This window comes from Dendrobates tinctorius, unplaced genomic scaffold (genome assembly GCF_039654945.1).
Source record: "Dendrobates tinctorius isolate UK_male_01 unplaced genomic scaffold, ASM3965494v1 ptg000163l, whole genome shotgun sequence".
NCBI classification, from domain to species: Eukaryota; Metazoa; Chordata; class Amphibia; order Anura; family Dendrobatidae; genus Dendrobates; species Dendrobates tinctorius.
Genome location: NW_027361830.1, coordinates 6,177,065 through 6,199,152, shown reverse-complemented (window position 1 = coordinate 6,199,152; position 22,088 = coordinate 6,177,065). Strand labels below are relative to the sequence as shown.

General features: G+C 45.9%; 1 protein-coding gene across 1 annotated transcript in view; it reads left to right on the top strand.

Annotated features, from left to right (window-relative positions):
* The first annotated feature begins 207 nt into the window (after positions 1–207).
* Positions 208–22,088, top strand: part of LOC141052851 (serpin B6-like) — an 80,211-nt gene continuing 58,330 nt past the window's right edge. The window contains exons 1-3 of the mRNA XM_073550156.1: positions 208–258; positions 470–653; positions 21,254–21,301. Of these exons, the coding sequence (XP_073406257.1) occupies positions 489–653; positions 21,254–21,301 (213 nt within the window). The 5' untranslated portion in view covers positions 208–258; positions 470–488. The remainder of the gene's footprint in view (positions 259–469; positions 654–21,253; positions 21,302–22,088) is intronic.

Sequence of the window (22,088 nt, the reverse complement as noted above, 5' to 3'; positions counted from 1 at the left end):
AAAATGAATATTGTAGGGGCAACAAAGGGTAGTTTTCACAAAGCCCCATTTAGGCTTAGGCTAGCCTTCTTTCTTGTTTCATGTCTGTTGGCACATTTATATACAATTTGTTAAAATGGAACAGAACATGTTGAGTCAGAGATAAAATTATACAGGAAACATTTGTTGCTTAATTTGATGAAGAAATCTTTCTTTTTACACTGGTGTAGCAGCAAGGAGTGTCAGTCTTCACTGAAGAATCTGAATTCTCACATACAGGTAGTCTAGTCATACATAATAGTACAAAGAGTGACTAAAGTCTAAATTGTATATCAACATTTGTACTTACTTAGCATTTCAATTCTGAATTGCACAGGATGACAATACCATGTTGCACCATGTTGCATTGTTTTTACTACAAAATATTAACATATAGTATGCATTTGCAGTTCTATATACAGTATTTAATACTTAATATTTTTTCTTTAAGGTCTGCTACGAAGAGTACTATGGAGGCCTTGGTCACATCATATAATACATTTGCTGTGAACATTTACAAGAATCTGACTGAACATACCGACAAAAACATCTTTTTCTCTCCCATGAGCATTGCATCTGCCCTAACTGTGCTTTATCCAGGTACTAAAGGCAATACTGAACTCCAGATGGCAAATGTAAGTATTATTACTACTATTGCAAATTGAAAGATATTTAAATTACAAAACAAAAAAAGAGTTGGTCTTTTTGAACATATAAATAGTATTTAACGATTATAATTAGCATATGCCATAAAAAAATACGTGTCATCACACTAATAATGTTATAGCTGTGCAAGAGTCAATCTAAGTGGAAGGCATTCGGTACTAGTGAGGAGACATAACAATATGTCTTTGCAAAGACTTATAAGGGTTTGTGCTCATGGCGTCTTTTAGACAATGGTGTACCCGCTGAGTTTTGAAGCCAGCTGTGTTTTTCCTGAAGCTCCTTCTTTGCATCTTTTTTGGTCATCTTTGTGGCAGCTTTACTGGCAGCATATGGAATATACAGTGGAACTTTGTTTCATTGCAGCCATATGGTAAATTCAAAAAGGTCATTTTTTTTCTCATTAATGTACACTCTGCACCCCATCTTGACTAAAAACAGAAATGTAGAAATTTTTGCAAATTTATTAAAAAAGAAAAAGCTGAAATATCACATTGTCATAAGTATTCAGACCCTTTGCTCAGACACTCATATTCAAGTCACATGCTGTCCATTTCCTTGTGATAATAATAATAATAATCTTTATTTATATAGCGCCAATATATTCCACAGCGCTTTACAGTTTAACAGTTTCAAAATACAAGTCACAAGTAACAACGTTAACAATACAATAATTAAAGCAAAATAAGACGAAATAAGACGACCCTGCTCGTGAGAGCTTACAATCTACAATGAGGTGAGAGAGAGACAGAGTACAGGTGTGTATTTACAATTGTATATTTACAATGAGGCTGGGGTCACACTAACCGACGCAAAATACGGTCAGTATTTTACATGCGTAATACGGATAAATGGCCCCTAAACAGTGCTCCGTATGTCATCCGTAATCAAGGTGTGGTCGCGTATTTTGCGCATGTAAGCATCCATATGTAATCCGTATGGCATCCGTATGGCGAGATTTTCTCGCAGGCTTGCAAAATGGACATATAATGGAGCCCTATGACAGGGTTTCTAAACAGAAACCAAAGAATAGATATAGACACATAGAATGCATATATATATATATATATATATTCTATGTGTGTATATCTATTCTTTCGTTTCTTTATTAAACCTGTCAGTGTGACTTTACTGTATAGCGCACTGAATTGCCGACTTTGCTAAAAGACACCGGGTGCGTATTTCTCGCAAGTCACATGTGTGGTCCGTGTGTAATCCGTATTTTTTGCGCACCCATAGACTTGCATTGGCGTACTAAGGGCGTAGTACGCTGACAATCGCAGCATGCTGCGATTGGCACGGACCGTAGAATACGGATGAGAAATATACGGCTGGTGCGAGGGACCCCATAGAGAATTATTGGTCCGTGTCTAATGCGTGCTTTTAGCGCCTCTCACTCGGCCGTATTCCTCGCCAGTGTGACCCCGGCCTGAAGGTCCAGCCATCTTGAGGGAGTGAAGGATGGATGGAGATAGTGAATGGGCTACACACGCACACTTACACATAGAATGACTTTGATTAGTGAACGTGATAAGCCGCTCTGAACAAATGTGTTTTGAGGGAGCGCCTAAAACTATGCAAATTGTGGTTAGTCCTAATTTCCTGTGGTAGAGCATTCCAGAGGATAGCAGCAGCACGGGAGAAGTCTTGGAGTCGGGAGTGGGAGGTACGGATTAGTGCAGAGGTTAGTTGAAAGTCGTTTGCAGAGCGCAGCGATCGGCTAGGCCAATAGACAGAGATGAGGGAGGAGATGTAGGGGGGTGCCGCACCATGGAGAGGTTTCTGGGTGAGAACAAGTACTTTGAATTGGATCCTATAGTGAATGGGCAGCCAGTGTAATGACTGACGAAGAGCGGACACGTCCGAGTACCGATTAGCCAGATGGACGACCCTGGCTGATGCATTAAGTATGGACTGGAGAGGGGATAGTCGAGTGACGGGGAGGACAATTAATAGAGCGTTGCAGTAATCCAGGCGGGAGTGGATCAATGCTACAGTGAGGGTTTTTGTTGTTTCCATGGTGAGAAAAGGGCAGATTCTAGAGATGTTCTTTAGGTGTAAGCGGCAAGATCGGACAAGAGATTGTATATGGGATGTGAAGGAGAGATTGGTGTCAAACATAACGCCTAGACAGTGTGCCTGCTGCCGGGGTGTTATTGTGGTACCACCCACGGAGAGGGAAATGTCAGATTTAGGGAGGTTAGTAGACAGCGGGAGCAGAAGTTCAGTTTTGGAGAGGTTGAGTTTCAGATAGAGAGTGGACATGATATTGGAGACTGTGGACAGACAGTCACTGGTGTTCTGTAGTACAGAGGGGGTAAGGTCGGAGGGAGACGTATATAGTTGTGTGTCATCAGCATAAAGATGGTACCGAAAGCCAAATCTGCTGATGCTCTGTCCAATTGGGGCTGTGTAGAGAGAGAAGAGAGGGGGGACAAGGACTGAGCTCTGAGGTACCCCGACAGCAAGAGGAAGAGGAGATGAAGTGGAGCCAGAGAACAAAACACTGAAGGAGCGGTCAGAGAGATAGGAAGAGAACCAGGAGAGATCAGTGTCCTTAATGTCTAGTGACTGGAGCCTAGAGAGTAGGAGATGGAGGTCAACAGTATCGAAAGCTGCAGATAGGTCAAGAAGAATGAGCAGAGAGTGGTCACCGTTACGTTTTGCTGTCAGAAGGTCATTGGTCACTTTGATGAGTGCAGTTTCAGTCGAATGTAGGGGACGGTGTTGTGAGTTCATTTTCCCCTTCGTCACTGAGGTCTGGTGAACTCCCTATTCTGGTGAAGGAAGGTAATGAGCCTGATTATCAGGCACCTGAGCCTGATGAGGATGACTGGCTGAGTGGAGTCACGGACTGGATATAAGGCTGCCGACGCCCTCCTGCCCTGCGGGTGATTTCTCTGTGGACTTCTAGGACACCAGTCTGATTCCTGCTCCTCTAAGCTAAGTTTTTCTGCTTTGCCTGTTTGCATTAGTGTTTAGTTTTTGTTTTCCTTGCTTTTCTGGATTCTGCCATTCCCTGCTGGGGTGAGCTGAATCTCCTTTTGCCTGTAGCTCTGTCTTCAGAATATTCCTGAGTACTGACATAGCTTTTTTGAAGCCTAGCGTCTTCAGGGCCTTTTTCACTGTCAGTTTGTTGGCTCTTATATTCATAGGGTTTCTCACGGATTGCAGACAGCAGCCTTCCTGTCCTTTCCTATCTAGGTAGTTTGGGCCCCGTCTTTGCTCAGTCTATCTTTCTGACTGTGTTAGTGTTTTCATCTTGCTTCACCGTCATTATATGTTGGGGGCTGCCTATTGCTTTGGGGTCTGCTCTGGGGCAGTTTAGTTTTCCCCTTTCTTTCTTTAGGCCTAGTTATTTCTCCGGCTGTGATCGAGGGGTCTAGGGCATCGTAGGAACCCCCCACGGCTACTGCTAGTTGTGTTAATAGGTTCAGGGGTCTGCAATCCGATAGCTGCCAACTTCTCTGGTTTTCTGGACTTAGCTAGCAGTTCTGTTTTTGCCTCCTACGGTGACTCAATCATAACAGAATCACCCGCCATACCGCAGATCCTAGGGTACCCAATAGCAGGAAAGAATTGTGTTTAAAAAAAAAGAAAAAAAAAAGGTGTTTGTATATTCTTTCCTCTATATCTCTGAGGCCGTAGGGGGGAATTTTTTTTTTTTTCTCTCAATGGAGATAAAGCAATTGTCTGATCGTGTGGAGCAGCTCGCTGCGGAAGTGAGGGGAATTTCCGCCTACCTTGCTCGTTCGCATGCTGTTGAACCAAAGGTCCCTACACCTGATCTATTTTTTGCGGATCGATCTAAATTTTTGAGTTTCAAAAATAATTGTAAATTATTTTTTGCCTTGAAGACTAACTCGTCAGGGAGCTCCGCGCAGCAGGTTAAAATTGTCATCTCTTTGCTGCGTGGCGATCCCCAGGATTGGGCATTTTCTTTGAAACCAGATGATCCTATTCTGACTAATGTGAACGCATTCTTTCAAGCTTTGGGGTTGTTGTATGACGAACCTAATGCTATTGATCAGGCTGAAAAGACCCTGTTGGCATTGAACCAGGGTCAAGATTTTGCAGAGTTGTACTGTCAAAAGTTCCGAAAGTGGGCGGTCCTTACTACCTGGAATGATAATGCCTTGGCTGCTCTCTTTCGGAAGGGTTTGTCAGAAGCCGTAAAAGATACTATGGTGGGATTTCCTGTTCCCTCTGGTCTGGACGATTCTATGTCATTAGCCATTCAGGTTGATCGGCGTTTACGTGAACGCAGGATTGCACGAGAGGTGTTGCCACCGGTTGAACAGACGTCTGAACCTATGCAACGTGATAGAGTTTTGTCTAAGGCGCAACGTCAGGAGTTCAGAAGGCGTAATAAGCTGTGTTTTTTCTGTGGAGATGCCTCGCATATTATTTCTGTCTGTCCTAAACGAGAGAAACGCTTTGCACACACGTTTTCTGTTGGTGGTGTTCAACCTAAGTTTCTTCTGGCAATTACTCTGATCTGCTCCCTGTCCACATTTTCCGCCAAGGCTTTTGTGGATTCGGGAGCAGCGCTAAACCTAATGGACTTGGATTTTGCTAAACGTTGTGGATTTCCGATGACACCTCTGCAGACGCCTATCCCTTTGAGGGGGATTGATGCTACTCCTTTGGCTAAAAATAAACCTCAGTTTTGGACCCAGGTGCTCATGCGGGTCGCCCCAGACCATCAAGAAAATTGCAGATTTTTGGTGTTGCATGGTCTGCATGATGCCGTTGTTCTGGGGTTTCCCTGGTTGCAAATTCATAATCCAGTTTTGGATTGGAAATCTGTGTCTGTGGTGAGTTGGGGTTGTCGGTGTACCTTTAGTGAGGCTCCGGTTTTTTCCACCTCTCCTCAGTCGCATGATGTTCCTGACTATTTGGCAGACTTTTATGATGTATTTAGTGAGAATGAGTCTGCGTCCTTGCCTCCTCATAGGAGTTATGACTGTGCAATTGAACTAAGCCCGGGGTGTAAATTTCCCAAGGGTCGGCTCTTCAATTTATCTGTACCCGAGCACGAGGCTATGCGGTCCTATATTAAGGAGGCGTTGGAGAAGGGTCATATTAGACCATCCTCTTCACCCTTAGGTGCCGTTTTTTTTTTTTGCAGCCAAAAAGGATGGATCATTAAGACCTTGTATTGATTATCGTACCCTCAACAAAATTACTGTTAAATATCATTATCCGTTACCCCTGATTTCGGATCTATTCTCTAGAGTTAAAGGTGCTTGCTGGTTTACAAAGCTTGACCTCAGGGGGGCGTATAATCTTATTCGCATTAAGCATGGGGATGAATGGAAGATGGCGTTTAATACTCCGGAGGGACATTTTGAGTACCTGGTGATGCCTTTTGGGCTCACTAATGCCCCTTCTGTCTTCCAGTGCTTCATGAACGATATTTTCCGAGATTTTGTCGATAAATTTTTGATTATCTATCTGGATGATATTTTGATCTTCTCCAAGGATTGGGATTCTCATGTGGAACATATTCGGACTGTGTTCCGGATCTTGAGGGAGAATTCCCTGTATGTCAAAGGATCTAAATGCCTTTTTGGAGTACAGAGGATTTCTTTTTTGGGATTTATTTTGTCTCCGTCAACTATTTAAATGGACCCGGCCAAGGTACAGGCCATTTACGATTGGGTTCAGCCCACTTCTTTGAAGGCCCTCCAGAAGTTTTTGGGTTTTGCTAATTTTTATCGGAAATTTATAGCAAAATTTTCTAGTATTGCCAAGCCATTGACTGACTTGACTAAGAAGGGTGCTGATGTGTTAAATTGGTCTCCGGAGGCTGTTTCTTCCTTTCAGGAGCTGAAGCGAAGATTCACCTCCGCCCCGGTTTTGCGGCAACCTGATGTCTCACTTCCGTTCCAGGTAGAGGTGGATGCTTCTGAGATTGGTGCAGGAGCTGTTTTGTCCCAAAGGGATCCTGTAACATCTAAAATGAATCCCTGTGCTTTCTTTTCCCGAAAGTTCTCTCAACAGAACGTAACTATGATGTGGGGAATCGGGAACTGTTGGCCATGAAATGGGCATTTGAGGAGTGGAGACATTGGTTGGAGGGAGCTAAACATCAAGTCGTGGTCCTCACTGACCACAAGAATTTGATTTACCTAGAGTCGGCTAAGCGCTTGAACCCTAGACAGGCTAGGTGGGCCTTGTTTTTTACACGTTTTGATTTTGTGGTTTCTTTTCTTCCTGGAACTAAGAATGTCAAGGCAGACGCCCTCTCTAGGAGCTTCTTTGCTGATTCTCCTGTGGTGACCAAGCCTGCTACCATCTTAGGCGAAGGGGTAGTTCTTTCTGCCATCTCGCCCGATTTAAGACGTGCTCTAGAAGAGTTCCAGGAGGACAAACCTGAGCGTTGTCCCAGTGGAAAGTTGTATGTTCCTGACCAGTGGAAGAAGAGAGTGATGTCTGAAGTTCATTGCTCTGCTTTGGCTGGTCATCCAGGTATTTTTGGTACTAGAGATCTGGTGAGTCGGTCTTTTTGGTGGCCCTCCTTGTCTCGTGATGTCAGGAATTTTGTGCAGTCCTGTGGGACGTGCTCCCGGTCTAAATCGTGTTCTCGCTCTAGTGGGTTGTTGATGCCTTTGCCTGTCCCCAAGAGGCCATGGACCCATATTTCAATGGATTTCATCTCTGATATGCCTGTCTCTCAAAGGATGACTGTTATTTGGGTGATTTGTGATAGGTTCTCTAAGATGGTTCATCTTGTACCACCCCCTAAGTTGCCGTCTTCCTCTGAGTTGGTGCCCCTGTTTTTGCAACAGGTGGTTCGCTTGCACGGGATTCCTGAGAACATTGTATCTGACAGAGGAGTTCAGTTTGTGTCTAGATTTTGGAAAACTTTCTGTTCCATGCTGGGAATTCAGTTGTCCTTCTCCTCTGCTTTTCACCCTCAGACCAATGGGCAGACAGAGAGAACAAACCAGACCTTGGAGTCGTATTTGAGATGTTTTATTTCCGCTGATCAGGATGATTGGGTTTCATTTTTGCCCTTGGCCGAATTTGCTTTAAATAATAGAGCTAGTTCTGCCACTTTGATGTCACCTTTTTTTTGTAACTTTGGGTTTCATCCTCGATTTTCTTCAGGGCAGGTGGAGCCCTTTGCCTGCCCAGATGTTGACACTGTGGTGGAGAGAATGCACCAGATCTGGGACCAAGTGGTGGATAAGTTATCTCTCTCACAGGAAAAGGCCCAGCGGTTTTCCAACTGACATAGGACCATTGATCCCCAGTTTAAGGTTGGTGATATGGTGTGGTTATCATCAAAAAATATTGCTATGAAGATGGCTTCTCCTAAGTTTAAGCCTAGATTTATTGGACCTTACAAGATTTTGGAGATTATTAATCCGGTCTCTTTTCGTTTGGCTCTTCCTGTCACATTTAAAATCCATAATGTGTTCCATAAGTCTTTGTTGAAGAGGTTTGTTGAACCTGTTGTTCCGGGGGTGGCACCTCCAGACCCTGTATTGGTTGAAGGTAACATGGAATATGAGGTAGAGAAAATACTGGATTCCCGTCTGGCTAGACGGAGACTCCAGTATTTAGTTAAGTGGAAGGGTTATGGTCAGGAGGATAATTCCTGGGTCTCTGCCTCTGATATTCATGCCAAAAGATTGGTGCGTGCCTTTCATCGGGCTCACCCTGATCGCCCTGGTGGCGTGGTTGAGGGTTCGGTGACCCCTCCTCAAGGGGGAGGTACTGTTGTGAGTTCATTTTCCCCTCCACCACTGAGGCCCGATGAACTCCCTCTTCTGGTGGAGAAAGGTAGTGAGCCTGATTATCAAGCATCTGAGACTAATGATGATGACTGGCTGAGTGGAGTTACTGACTGGATATAAGGCCGCCGACGCCCTTCTGCCCTGCGGGTGATTTCTCTGAGGGATCCTTGGAGACCAGTCTGAATTCCTGCTCTTCTAAAGCTAAGTTTTCTGCTCAGCTTTTTGCATTTGTGCTTTGACTTTGTTTTGCTTTGTTTTTCTGGATTTCTGCCATTCCCTGCTGGGGTGAGCTGAATTCCTTTAGTTCTGTCTTCAGAAAATACCTGAGTGCTGATATAGTTTTTGAAGCCTAGCTGCTTCAGGGTCTTTTTCCATATCAGCCTGTTGGCTTATGTCTTTGATAGGGTTTTGGCAGATAGCAGACAGCAACCTTCCTTTCCTGTCCTGTTTAGTTAGCTTGGGCCCCATCGTTTGCTCAGCCTATCTTTCTATCTTTGTGAGTGTTTTTTCATCTTACTTCACCGTCATTATATGTTGGGGGCTGCCTTTTACTTTGGGGTCTGCTCTGGGGCAGTTTAGATTTCCTTTTCTGTCTTTAGGCTATTTATCTCTCCGGCTGTGATCGAGGGGTCTAGGGCTCCGTAGGAACCCCCCACGGCTACTGCTAGTTGTGTTGATAGGTTCAGGGGTCTACAATCTGATAGTTGCCAACTTCTCTGGTTTTCTGGACGTAGCTTCTATTTTTGTGTCTGCCTCCTACGGTGACTCTATCATAACAGCCTGCCTTATCTCGTGATGTCAGGAATTTTGTACAGTCCTGTGGGACTTGTTCTCGGTCTAAACCCTGTTCTGGTTCTAGTGGGTTGCTGATGCCCCTGCCGGTGCCCAAGAGGCCATGGACCCATATCTCAATGGATTTTATTTCTGATCTTCCTGTCTCTCAGAGAATGACTTATCTGGGTGATTTGTGATAGATTTTCAAAGATGGTCCATCTTGTACCACTCCCAAAGTTGCCATCTTCCGCTCAGTTGGTACCCTTGTTTTTACAACAGGTGGTTCGGTTACACGGGATTCCTGAGAACATTGTGTCGGATAGAGGGGTCCAGTTTGTTTCCAGATTCTGGAAAGCCTTTTGTTCCAATCTGGGAATCCAGTTATCCTTCTCCTCCACGTTTCATCCCCAGACCAATGGGCAGACTGAGAGAACAAACCAGACCCTGGAGTCTTATTTAAAATGTTTTATATCTGCTGATCAAGATGATTGGGTCTCATTTTTGCCCTTGGCCGAATTTGCTCTGAACAATAGAGCTAGTTCTGCCACTTTGATGTCACCCTTTTTCTGTAATTTTGGGTTTCATCCTCGATTCTCTTCAGGGCAAGTGGAATCTTCGTCCTGCCCAGGTGTGGACATTGTGGTTGTGAGAATGCAGCAGATATGGGACCAAGTGGTGGATAAGTTGTCACTCTCTCAGGAAAAGGCCCAGCGTTTTTCCAACGGCATAGGACCATTGGTCCCCGGTTTAAAGTGGGTGATATGGTTTGGTTGTCATCTAAGAATATTCCTATGAAGGTTGCATCTCCAAAATTTAAGCCAAGATTTATTGGACCTTATAAGATTTTGGAGATTCTTAATCCTGTTTCTTTTCGATTGGCTCTTCCAGTTACGTTCAAAATCCATAACGTATTTCACAAGTCACTGTTGAAGAGGTTTGTTGAGCCAGTAGTTCCTGTAGCGGCACCTCCTGACCCTGTATTGGTTAAAGGCAATGTGGAATATGAGGTAGAGAAAATATTGGATTCTCGTTTGGTTAGACGGAGACTCCAGTATTTGGTCAAATGGAAGGGTTATGGCCAGGAGGATAATTCTTGGGTCTCTGCCTCTAATGTTCATGCCAATAAATTGGCTCGTGCTTTTCACCGGGCCCATCCTGATCGGCCTGGTGGCATAGATGAGGGTTCGGTGACCCCTCCTCAAGGGGGGGTACCGTTATGAGCTCATTTTCTGCTCCACCAGTTGAGAGTTCTCCTTCCGTTCTCCCTCTGGTGGCGACAGAAGTAGTGAGGTTGGTTTAAGTGGTAGTGATCTGCCACCTGATGAGGAGGATAACGATTGGATCTCTGGAGTATCAGACTGGATATAAGACAACCGACGCCCTATCCTGGTGCTGGTGATTCAGTCTGCTTCTCAGGTCTTGGACTTCAGCTCTCTTCCAGTCTTCTCAAGTTAAGTTTGTTTTTTGCTAATGTTCACACTTGCGCTTGTTGGTCAATTTAGTTTCTTGTGTGGTCAGCCAGCCCCTGCTGGGGCTATGCTGAATTTCCACTTCTATTTATCTGTATTTGCCAATTTGCCTTTTTTGTCCCTTATTAGATTGGCCTCTTTTTGCTTTGTCTCAGAATATTTCAGAGTGCTGATATAGTGGGAGAAGTCTAGTGACTTCAGGGTTAATTTTGCTATCAGAAGTGTAGGACATTATTTTGGTAGGGATTTTTTGGCGGATTGCAGACAGTGTCTTTCCTTTCCTGTCCTTTCTAGTTAGTCGGGCCCCATCGTTTGCTCAGCCTATTTTCCTGCCTTTGTTTGTGTTTTCATCTTGTTTCACCGTCAATACATGTGGGGGGCTATCTTTCCTTTGGGGTCTGCTCTGGGGTAGTTAGTTTTCCTCTTTTCCTGCTTTAGGCTTATGTAGCTCTCCGGTTGTGATGAGGTGTCTAGGATCATCGTAGGAACGCTCCACGACTGCTGCTAGTTGTGTGGTTAAGATCAGGGATCTGCAATCTGCATAGTTACGAACCTCTCTGGTTTTCTGAGACTTAGCTTGTTGTTTTTTTCCTCCTCTGTGACCCATTCATAACAATCCACCTTCCCAGGACTCCCTTCAGTATGTGCCTTTCCTGGCCATCTCACTGTGCTGGCTTTTCTACTCCTCTTCCTTCCCAACACCTCACAGTCAGTGTCCCAGGCCACCTGCCACGGACCTTGTCAGGTAACGTCCTCTTTGCCATCTGGTGCAAAAAGCAGGACTATTCTGTGGGGAGATCTCCAAGAGAAAGCATTTCAAGCTCTGAAGGTGGCTTTGACTGAAGTGCCAGTGTTAGCCTATGCAGACTTCTAAAAACCATTTATTCTCCACACTGATGGAAGCCTGCATGGACTCGGAGCTGTGTTGTCCCTGAACCAAGATGAAAAAGAGCGAGTAATCGCCTACGCGAGCCGGTCCTTCCATGACTCTGAATGGAATCCAGAAAACTACAGTTTATTCAAACTGGAGCTGTTGGCATTAGTGTGGGCCATGACTGAGAAGTTTGCGGAATACTTGTCTAACTATGAAGTCCTTGTATGCACTGCCAATAACCCTCTAGCCTTCATGGGAAATGTGAAACTAGGGGCCCTGGAGCAGCACTGGGTGGCTCGGATGGCGAAGTATCGATATAGAATCACCTACAAGAGGGGAGTTGAGAATGCCCATGCAGATGCCTTATCCAGAGTGACACATGAGAAGAATGGACCCAACCGAGATGAAGAACTGGAGGCTGAAGAGGTCCCTGAGTTCTGTGATTCTGTCAGGACGTTGGTGATTACGCAGGAACAGGTACAGGCTGTGTCCCAGAAATGCATACTGGGACAGTCCTGTGATGAGTGGGTCCAGTTACAACAGGAAGGTGGGAATTCATTCAAACGAGACAGTGGGTAACTCTAAAACAACTTCCCAGTCAGAGAGATGCCCTGTCCCCATGGACTTTGCAGATCCTTCGGGAATGGGATAGGCTCCAACTGAAGAATGGGCTGTTGTACTGAAAGATCCAATTACAACGGGAACTGGGTGTCAAGGAAGCACACTGCGGTCAAGAGAAGACCTTTCAGTGGCTGCAAAAGCTAGTTGATCATTCTCGACTGAAAGCTGTGGTGGAAGAGGCCTGCTGGTAATGTAGAAATTGTGAATTAGCTAAACCTCCAGAGCAAAGGGGTCCCACACAGACTATTTTGACTTCTGCTCCTCTCGAAGAAATGATGATAGTGTCAGGGACACCGCACTGCACTTGCACACTGAGCCATTGCGCGTGTCCTGAGTAAGACAAACTGTGCTCAGAGATACCTGTGGAGCAGGGAGCAGCGGTGACGATGCGTGCTTCAGACTAACAGGACCTGAAGCACGTGACTTTTTTGGGTGTGGCCTAAGCACCAGAGAGCTAGGAGCTGAAGGAAAACTCCTAGAAGGGTAACTATGGGACAAAGTTACCAAGGGGCATAGACAGAGACATAAACCAGATCAAGCTGGGGTCAAAACATGAGATAGCACGACAATACCAAAGGACTAGACAGAACGGATAGTCAGGATGTAGCTAAGAAGTCATAAACCAGAGAAACAGATATACAGTACAGAATCAACAGGCAAATTCACAACGGGGGACAGAACCGAGTCAGAACCATAGAAGCAAGCTAGAAGGCAGGCAAAAGGCACAGGCACACAGGGGTCACCACACTGCCAATGGCAAAAGTACAACTGACAGGGATTGGAGCTTCCCAGGGCTATAAGAAGCTCTCCCCAAACCAAAAAGAGGCCACAATAATTAACCCCTGGTATACAGGTCAGAACCTGCACTGGGATCAAGACATTAACCCCTGGTGTGCAAGTCAAAACCTGCACTGGGATCATGACAGATAGATTACCTGACGATTGGTCTGGCCCACCACGGATATGAGCATTGTCTTTTGATGACGGACCACTTCACTAAATTTTCTGTTGTGACTCCGACACATGATCAAACTGCCAAATCAGCAGCACATGGCATTTGCAAGAATCTCATTCAAGTGTACAGCTGCCCAAAGAGAATCCACTCTGATCAAGGCGCCTATTTCCTAGGGCGAATGATGGAAGAACTGCATCGTCTGTGCCAGATCGAAAAATCTTGGACAATGCCTTATCATCCTCAGGAAAATGAAGCCTGTGAACGGTTCAATCAAACTCTAATCCAGATGCTAAAGACACTAGAGTAAGACCAAAAAGTCCGGTGGCCTGAATTCGTAGCTGAGTTAGCGGGGGTGTACAATAACTGAGTACAGCACACCACCGGTTACACTCCATATACCCTGCTGTTCAGCCAACCAGGAAGAAAGATTACCGAGCTGGAATTGGATCCAGAAGAGGACTACCCATGGACGGGGGTGTCCACCTGGGTCCGAGAACATCTTAATAAATAATAATAATATTTATTTTTATATAGTGCTAACATATTCCGCAGCGCTTTACAGTTTGCACACATTATCATCACTGTCCACAATGGGGCTCACAGTCTAAATTCCTTATCAGTATGTCTTTGGAATGTGGGAGGAAACCGGAGGAAAACCACGCAAACACGGGGAGAACATACAAACTCCTTGCAGATGTTGTCCTTGGTGGGATTCGAACCCAGGACCCCAGCGCTGCAAGGCTGCAGCGCTAAACCACTGAGCCACCGTGCTTCCCACATCTTCATCATCTGCAGACACTACATCACCTAGTGCAGACTAAGTTTCTGGAACTTCAGCATCCAGAGACAGCTCTTCTACAAGGGAAAGCTCTCCAAGTCGGGAACCGTGTATTGGTCCGAGATAAGCATCATCGGGACAAACTGGAGTACCGGTGGGAAAAAACCCCATATCAGGTGAAACAGAGAATCAACTCTGAAGGGCCTGACTATGAAGTTTAACCTGAAGGGGACAAACATGCTCCCACTTGAGTAGTTCGCCGGAATATGCTATGTCACTGCTTGTCGAGAGATCCTGACCAAGTAGAGAAAGTGCAAAGTGCTCCTGAAATACCCCCTCCGGCAGTTGCTGATTGTGAAGAAGAATTTCCTGATCTGTCGCCTGTAGGCCCAGGAGAGGGACAGGTTCCTGAAGTCCCTGAAGTAGCGGCTCTGTTGGAAACTTGCGCATCCACGCCCACATCTATTCAGCCCGACTCGACTACTCAACCAGACTCGACTACTCCTTCTGACTTACAGCACTCCAAACGGGCAACGGCCAGGATACCCCCCCAACAGATATGATCAAGATCAATTTATTTGGCAATGAATTGTCCAAGGAATAGAAGAATGTCAACGAGTACTACAAGAACTCTCGCCCATGGAATGGCGAGCAAAATGAGAGGGGGAGTGTAAGAAGAAGGACTGGACCGGGAGTACCTCTCTTGCGCCGGGTTCGGAGCTGTCAGGGCTGTCACCTTTGTTGTGCGGGGGAAAGCTTAGAAACCTGGACTGGCCCTTGCACTCAACAGTAGGGGAGTTGCTAAGCTAAAAGACCACAGCGTGCAAAAGAGCGGGGAGACTTGGCGGGAACATGCAGCTCACAGCAGGGGAAGTTTGGTGCTCCATCCTCTGAGCACCGTGACAGCAAAGGCACGCTCTATAGAGCCCCTGCAACCACGCACAAAGACTGTGACCAGAGACGTGCTGTGTGCTCGTTGGCCCCTGCAATTAAAGGTGCCAAACACTCCGAGCCAGTAAATATCATGCACGTGCTGCTGCTTAAGAAAGACTGGGTGACTCACCGAGAACTGTGCCCTTTCTCACCCGCATACTTCTGTTGAGCTACATTAATGTCATGATCCATTTTTGATCTGTTTCAGATTCTGGATTCTCTTATATAATTTTTTTTCCTTTAGTTAGTCTGCTGGTGGTTTTTTGCCCCCGGTGGCCGCTGGTGTTACTACATGTTTAGTTAGTCAGCAGGTGGAGACCACTCCCACCATCCTATATAAGGTCACCTGGTACACCAGCTGACTGTTGGTAATACAGGTCCTTTGGAAACCAACCGTTCTAAAGAGAGGATTTATCTGGAGCAGTGGTGTTAGCAGCTTATCTGGTGCAGTGGCCGTACAGCTGAAAGCGGTGTTCAGGTGCCTTACTCTGCTGTCCGGTGCATGACAGCAGATGAAGCTAAGTGCTGTTTGCTTTTCCTTGTCTGTTATTTGTCCTTATTAGTACAGCAGTGGGACCAGTGTCCGCACTTGCCAATTCCCTAGTAAGGGATAGGTGCAGGGCAAGTGAGAGACCAAGGTGTCCTGGTCAGTGACAGGTTGAAAGAACCTGTATAGGGAACATCGAGTTCAGGGCACTTCCTTAGGAGAGTGCAGGAGGTGTCTATTTCCCCAGTCCCTATTGCAGGGCCCACCGTTGTAATTGTGTCCCCGGTGTCCCCTTGTTTGTTTTTGTTGGTTTTGTGACCGACCGATCGTCGGGTCGCGTCACGCAAGGCCAGTCACATCGTGACATTATTACCAACCGCCCAATTTTTTTTCTGGTGAGTCATGGCCCAAATGCAGACCTTTGTCCAATTGCTGCAAACCCTCACTGAGGAGCATGGGGCGCTGCATGGTGTGGTGGGGCAGCTGCAGCTGTTGGTGGGTTCAGGGCCTCAGCTCAGATGCAGGCTCAACCAGAACCCAAGTTATCTTTCCCATACAGGTTTTCTGGAGGGAGAGATCATTTTTTGTTTTTTTCAGGAGACCTGCAAGCTACACTTCAGGCTCTGCCCTCATTCATTAGGGAATGAGGAACAGCGGGTGGGATTCATCATATCCCTCCTTATAGGTGATCCCCAATCCTGGGCCTTCTCCCTGCCGGCCGATTCACCATCTCTATGGTTGGTGGACGAGTTTTTTGCTGCTTTGGCGAATATGCAGTCTTTGCTAGGGAGGACTCACTGGTGCAGTCAAAGGAGCCCAGGCAGGTGGGAGGAGTTGGTTCCCCAATGGTGTTGCCTGCGGTTCATCGTGGTTTGGGGGCATGTATTAGCTGTGGGCAGACTGGTCATTTTAACAGGGTCTGCCCAGCTCGTGCCAAAACTTCCGTACCACCTAAGAGGCCTCGTCCCCCTGGTCGTGTGGAGGGAGGCGACCAGGGAGTGTATATTTCCTTCATTTTGCCCTCTCTGTGTACTTTGTCAGCAGAAGTGGTGGTTGGCGGAGTACCTGAGGGCATACCGGTGTTTGTGGACAGTGGAGCGGGAGTCAACCTGGTGGACGCTCACTTTGTCCAGACCCATGGCCTGAGGTGTAGGACGCTGGCCAAACCCCTAAGCGTCCAGGCCATTGGCTCTGTCCCACTGAGCCAAGGGAGGTTGACCCAAGTCGTGGAAAATATACATCTGCGTATAGGTACTTATCATGTAGAGTTCCTGTCATGCTACGTCTTGGGGGGAATGCCATCACCTATCGTTTTAGGCCTCCCTTGGTTGGAAAAACACAACCCGGTTGTCACGATCCCACCGCTGACACCGGTATGTCACGGACGGGGGAATGCGACGCACTGCCGGCACACGGCTATCACAGGCACAGTGGGGGCATATCTTAGTTATCCCACCACTGGCACCATGTGACAAAAATTCAGCAAGCTAGTCTTGCCCTGACAATTTATCGCAGGGGGTTTATTTTGGATGCCCCACCACTGCTAACAACTTTCTACGAACTGCAGGATTTATGTATATCCCACTTTCTCAGTTCCACTTTGGAACTCGCAGCTCTCCAGTGCCCCCCTTAACCTCAGGTCAGTCAGGGAACTACACCTAGGATAATTGGTCACTGGCCAGCGGCTTCAATGAGGTCTGGCCACCCGGCACGCTGCAGTGAGGGAATTATCAATGCTATGGCCGCAGCCCCAATTAGCTTATCAAATCCCTATCTGTCACAGCCAGCTGAACCCGGGGCCCAAATCACATTTCGCCACCACCAGCTACGATTTACTTAATCAATGAGTTAATTAAGAGGGTCCGTAGCAAACCCCCAAATTAGTAGCTATTATCTAAAGGCGCTTAAGTTCGTTTCTTAGAGCATGAAGGCAGACTTATAACTTTGCGATTTATTCCCCAAAGTTGGGAAGTGATTGCAAATATAAAAAGTTGTTACAAAGTTGAGACATTAAATATGTACATTGCAAATATAAAATAGCAAGGATTAAAAAGACAGAGATTAACACTTACATGTGCTTAGTTGGTATTAGGCAAACCATGCGGGGGGGAGAAGGCAGAGCCACTATTCCCCCTGCATCTGGGGTTCTTGTCAGCACGGACTTTGTAGCATCAACTGAATGGTTTGAACCTTGGCATGCCTTATGGCCTCTGCTGTGTGACCTCACAGAAGGGGCCGGGCTGGAGAAGTTCAGCCCCCCTTTCTCTAAGTTGCAATTTAGCTAAAAAATTTATACTAACTTTATCTCGACGAGAAAGGCTCGCATAAACACGCTGATGGCATCATTTTTCCCAATTTATCGAATACAATAATTAAAACCTAAACATGTTCGGACACACCATTTGGGAATAATCCATATCTCAGTTCCTGGAGGGGTTAGAGCCGTGAAAATTAGGGGTTAGAAAGCTGGTTTCGTGTCCTACGCAGGGATGTGATTATTATATCTCTGTGGTGTATGGTTCTTGCGATAGAGCTTCTTTTAGTATTACTCATACTTGGATTGGTCGCATGGCCAGGACAAAGAGATTTCTTTCACGTAGCTAATCTACATTCCTTAGCTGTCCAGAGAATGGACAGGAAATGACTGGTGTCCTATTTTAGATGCAGGCAGAGCAGATACACAAACTCAGCTGCTAAGGAGTGAAGGGGAGTTGCGGGGGCTGACAAGCAGCATCTCCTCTGGAGTGTAATGTTCAGAGAACCTTACATCATATCATACAGTAATATCTTACTTAACATTACACCAGTCATGGATTTGCGGTCTAGGGAAGTAGTCAGCTGGGATCAGTCGTGTGAGGGCTGCTGCCTGGAGGCTATTGTCTCTGCCATCTTTCTACAACCATCCCCTTCTTCTCTAGTGGGGGCAGCAGAGGTGCTGCCAGGAAGTAGGGGCAAGTCTCAACCCTCGCCATTAGCCAACCCCGAGAGGCGGAGTCCTCGTAGGAGGAGGGGTCAGAGGAAGATGGTGGTTCCCTCTGTGAATAGCAGGGGTGTGAGTGTGGTGACACAGGGGGACACCTCTGTTGTCAGTTCCTGGAAGAGTTCACTGTCTTGTGGCAAACATGTTTGTGACAATAAACGTTCAGGTCCGGACCTGCATGTGAACGAGTATGTATGGGTGTCCACCAAAAGCATCCGGTGGAAGCGTGCTGCAGTGGTCTGGAGTTCTTGGGTAATCGGGCCGTATCAGGTGTTGGCCATTCTCGGCCCGGGGAATTACCAGCTGGAGTTACCCCCAGTAATGCCCAAACACAACTCATTCCCCAGGTCGGCGCTCTGGAGATTTGTGGTGCCTACGGAGCATACATTGTCACCTCCATCAGTCCACGTTTGCCATGAACCTGAGAGTCAGGTGGTTGTTGAGGTGAATTCTGGTGGATCTAGGCATCCTCACTGTAGGTGGTTTTCCAGTGAGGTGCAGTGTTGAGGGTCCAGAGGCCCCTCATTGAACGAGGGGTACTGACACGATCCATTTTTGGATGTGTCAGATTCCGAATTCTCTTATATAAACTTTTTTCCTTTCAGGCCATCAGAGGTTAATATTAGTTATTGCCCCCGGTGGCTGCTGGTGTTACTACAAGTTTGGTTAGTCTGCTGGTGGGTTTTTGCCCCCAGTGGCCGCTGGTGTTACTACATGTTTAGATAGTCAGCAGGTGGAGACAACTCCCACCTTCCTATATAAGGTACCTGGTACACCAGCTGACTGTTGGTAATACAGGTCCTTTGGAAACCAACCTGTTATGAATGGGTCACCGAGGAGGAAAACAAGACCAAGCCAAATCACAGAAAACCAGAGAGGTTGGTAACTACGTGGATTGCAGACCCCTGATCCTAACCACACAAATAACAGCAGACGTGGAGCGTACCTACGATGATTCTAGACGCCTCGTCACAGCCGGAGGACTAAATAAGCCTAAAGCAAGAAAAGGGAAATCTAAAACTGCCACAGAGCAGACCCCAAAGGAATAGACAGCCCCCACACATGTATTGATGGTGAGACAAGATGAAAACACGAACACAGGTAGGAAAATAGGCTGAGCAAACGATGGGGCCCACACTAGCTAGAAAGGACAGGAAAGGAATGCTACTGTCTGCAATCATGCCAAAAAACCCTGCAAAAATGTCCAACACTTCTGATAGCAAAAAATACCCTGAAGTCACTAGACTTCTTCCACTATATCAGCACTCTGGCATATTCTGAGAACAGAGCAAAAAGAGGCCAATCTAATAAGGGACAAAAAGCAAACTGGCACATACAGTGACATAAGAGTGGAAATTCAGCACAGCCCCTGCCAGGGCAGGCTGACCACACAAAAAACTGATTATGACTTTTGGGTTTTCATTGGCTGTAAGCCATAATCATCAACATTACACTTTAAATAGATCACTCTATTTGTAATGACTCTTTATAATATATGAGTTTCACTTTTTGTATTGAATAACTTAAATAAATTAACTTTCTGATGATATTCTAATTTTGTGAGAAGCACCTGCATATAGCCGAAAATGATTACAGAGTACACAGACTGCATTTGCGTCATAATTAATGGCCCATCAGCATGGGGTCGGGTGCAATTCCAGAACCTAGAGTGAAATTTGATGTGAACGCTGCCTTATATATTTAGTGCACAGTTTTAGACTAATAAAAAGGCCTTTTACTACAAATGTACCAACCTATTATATCATATGGTGTTCATTGTGTCACGCCGCGCTCACCTGGGGGCGGGACCTCGGCCCCGACGTCATCTCTTCCAGAGCCGGGGTCACTTCGGAGGTCCTGCCGGGTGCGCACGTGCACCTCTCGTACCTAGGTCCCTGTCTCCTTCATGTTATGTCTGCGCTTGCGCGCTTTTCTCAGTTCGGTCTCCTGGTCAGTCCTCTCTATGGTACTGGAGGACTTGATCCGGAAGCTCTCGTGATCATGTGCTATATCAGGCTACCTCTTCCTAGGGGAGGTGCCTGATTATTGTTGTGCTTCCTGGCTTGGTCTGCCGTGTCCCTGCCTGGCTGTGCGCTGTATTCGGGTCCCCTGCCTTGCACTCTGTTGTGCCTCTTGGCACACGCTCTGAACCTGCACTCTGCCTTGTACTCGGTTGTGCCTCCTGGCATACACTCTGATCCTGTGCTCTGTCTTATACTCAGTTGCGCCTCCTGGCACACACTCAGACCCTGTGCCTTGTCTTATACTCAGTTGTGTCTCCTGGCACATGCTCTGATCCTGTACTCTGTCTCTTACTCAGTTGTGCTTCCTGGCACACGTTCCAATCCTGTACTCTGTCTCTTACTCAGTTGTGCCTCCTGGCACACGTTCCAATCCTGCACTCTGTCTTATGCTCAGTTGTGCCCTCTGGCACACACCCTGCTCCTGTACTCTGTTACACCTTCTGACACACCTGCTGCCTGACTCAGTGCTCTGACTTGCTCCTTGCACGCATCCTGCTTCACTCACACCCAGACGTACGAAGTATCTGTATACCACGTGTTCCCGTGTCCACGCTTTACACGTTCCTGCAGACACATTCACCCACTTGTGTCTCCTGTGAGCCGGCCGCCTGGTGCCAGCAGTCGTGGTACCTCACCCCCTGGGGCTTGCCCCTGACACTCCCTGTATAGGGGCTGGTCTTCACTAGGTCAGCTCGCCCTGGGAGGGTTGGTGCCACGACCCAGAGGGTCCACTCCAGGAGTCGTCACACATTGCTACACTATTATATGGATTTCATATAAATACATGGTTTATGAAAATGTTTGATTCTGAATATTTCAAGGAAACTTGTCTGCCTGCTAGGAATTTATACTGTAAAACTTATGATGAAAAGTTTCTTATTTTCTTGTTAATGTTTACGTATTTCTTTTTCTTTCTATTTATGTATTAGGTTTTAAACTTCAGAAGACCATCAGGAAATATAGGCTGTCATTCACTGGTAAATCTATCCTGTATGAAAATTGTGTATATTGAGTACCAACATGAATGAGTCTCGTGTATTACTATTTTGTGAATTATTTACAGAATGTGAACCAAAATATGAGTAATTCTTCTAATTCTAAATCCATCTCATGCTTTCAAGCCCCAGTATACATCAACTCCTTTCCAGCAGGGCGATATTACAGTATGTCTTTATGTTTTCATTTTTTGCCTCCTCTTCTTTCAAGAGCCATAACTTTTTTATTTTTTCTATACACGTAGCTCTATCAGGGTTTTCTGCTTGTAGGACAAATATATGTTTTGAATGATAATTCAAGTGCGGTGAAATTGCACAAAAAATGCAATCCCACAATTGATTTTTTTTTTTTTACGACATTCATTGTACTGTATAAAATCACTGTCAATATGATTCTTCGGGTCAGTATGATTACAGTGATAACAAACTTTTATAGTTTTTTTATTTAAATTGGGAAGAATTCGTAAAAATAAAATAAAATTTCTTGTGTTGCTATTTTTGTAAAGTTTTACATTATTAGTTGATGGGGCTGCATCAGGGCTTGATTTGTGTGTAGGGAGTTTGTGTATTTTATTGAAATAATGTTGGGGCAGATATAATATTTTAATAACTTTTTTTTGCATTTTCTTGCACTCTTGTGTCAACTAAGAAGACGCAATTTTGGTGTTTTGATGTTTTCCCTTTACAAACTTTGCTGTTTGGGTTGATTGATTTTATATTTTTATAGATCCTGTTTTTACAGATGCCAAATATGACTTGTATTTTTGAC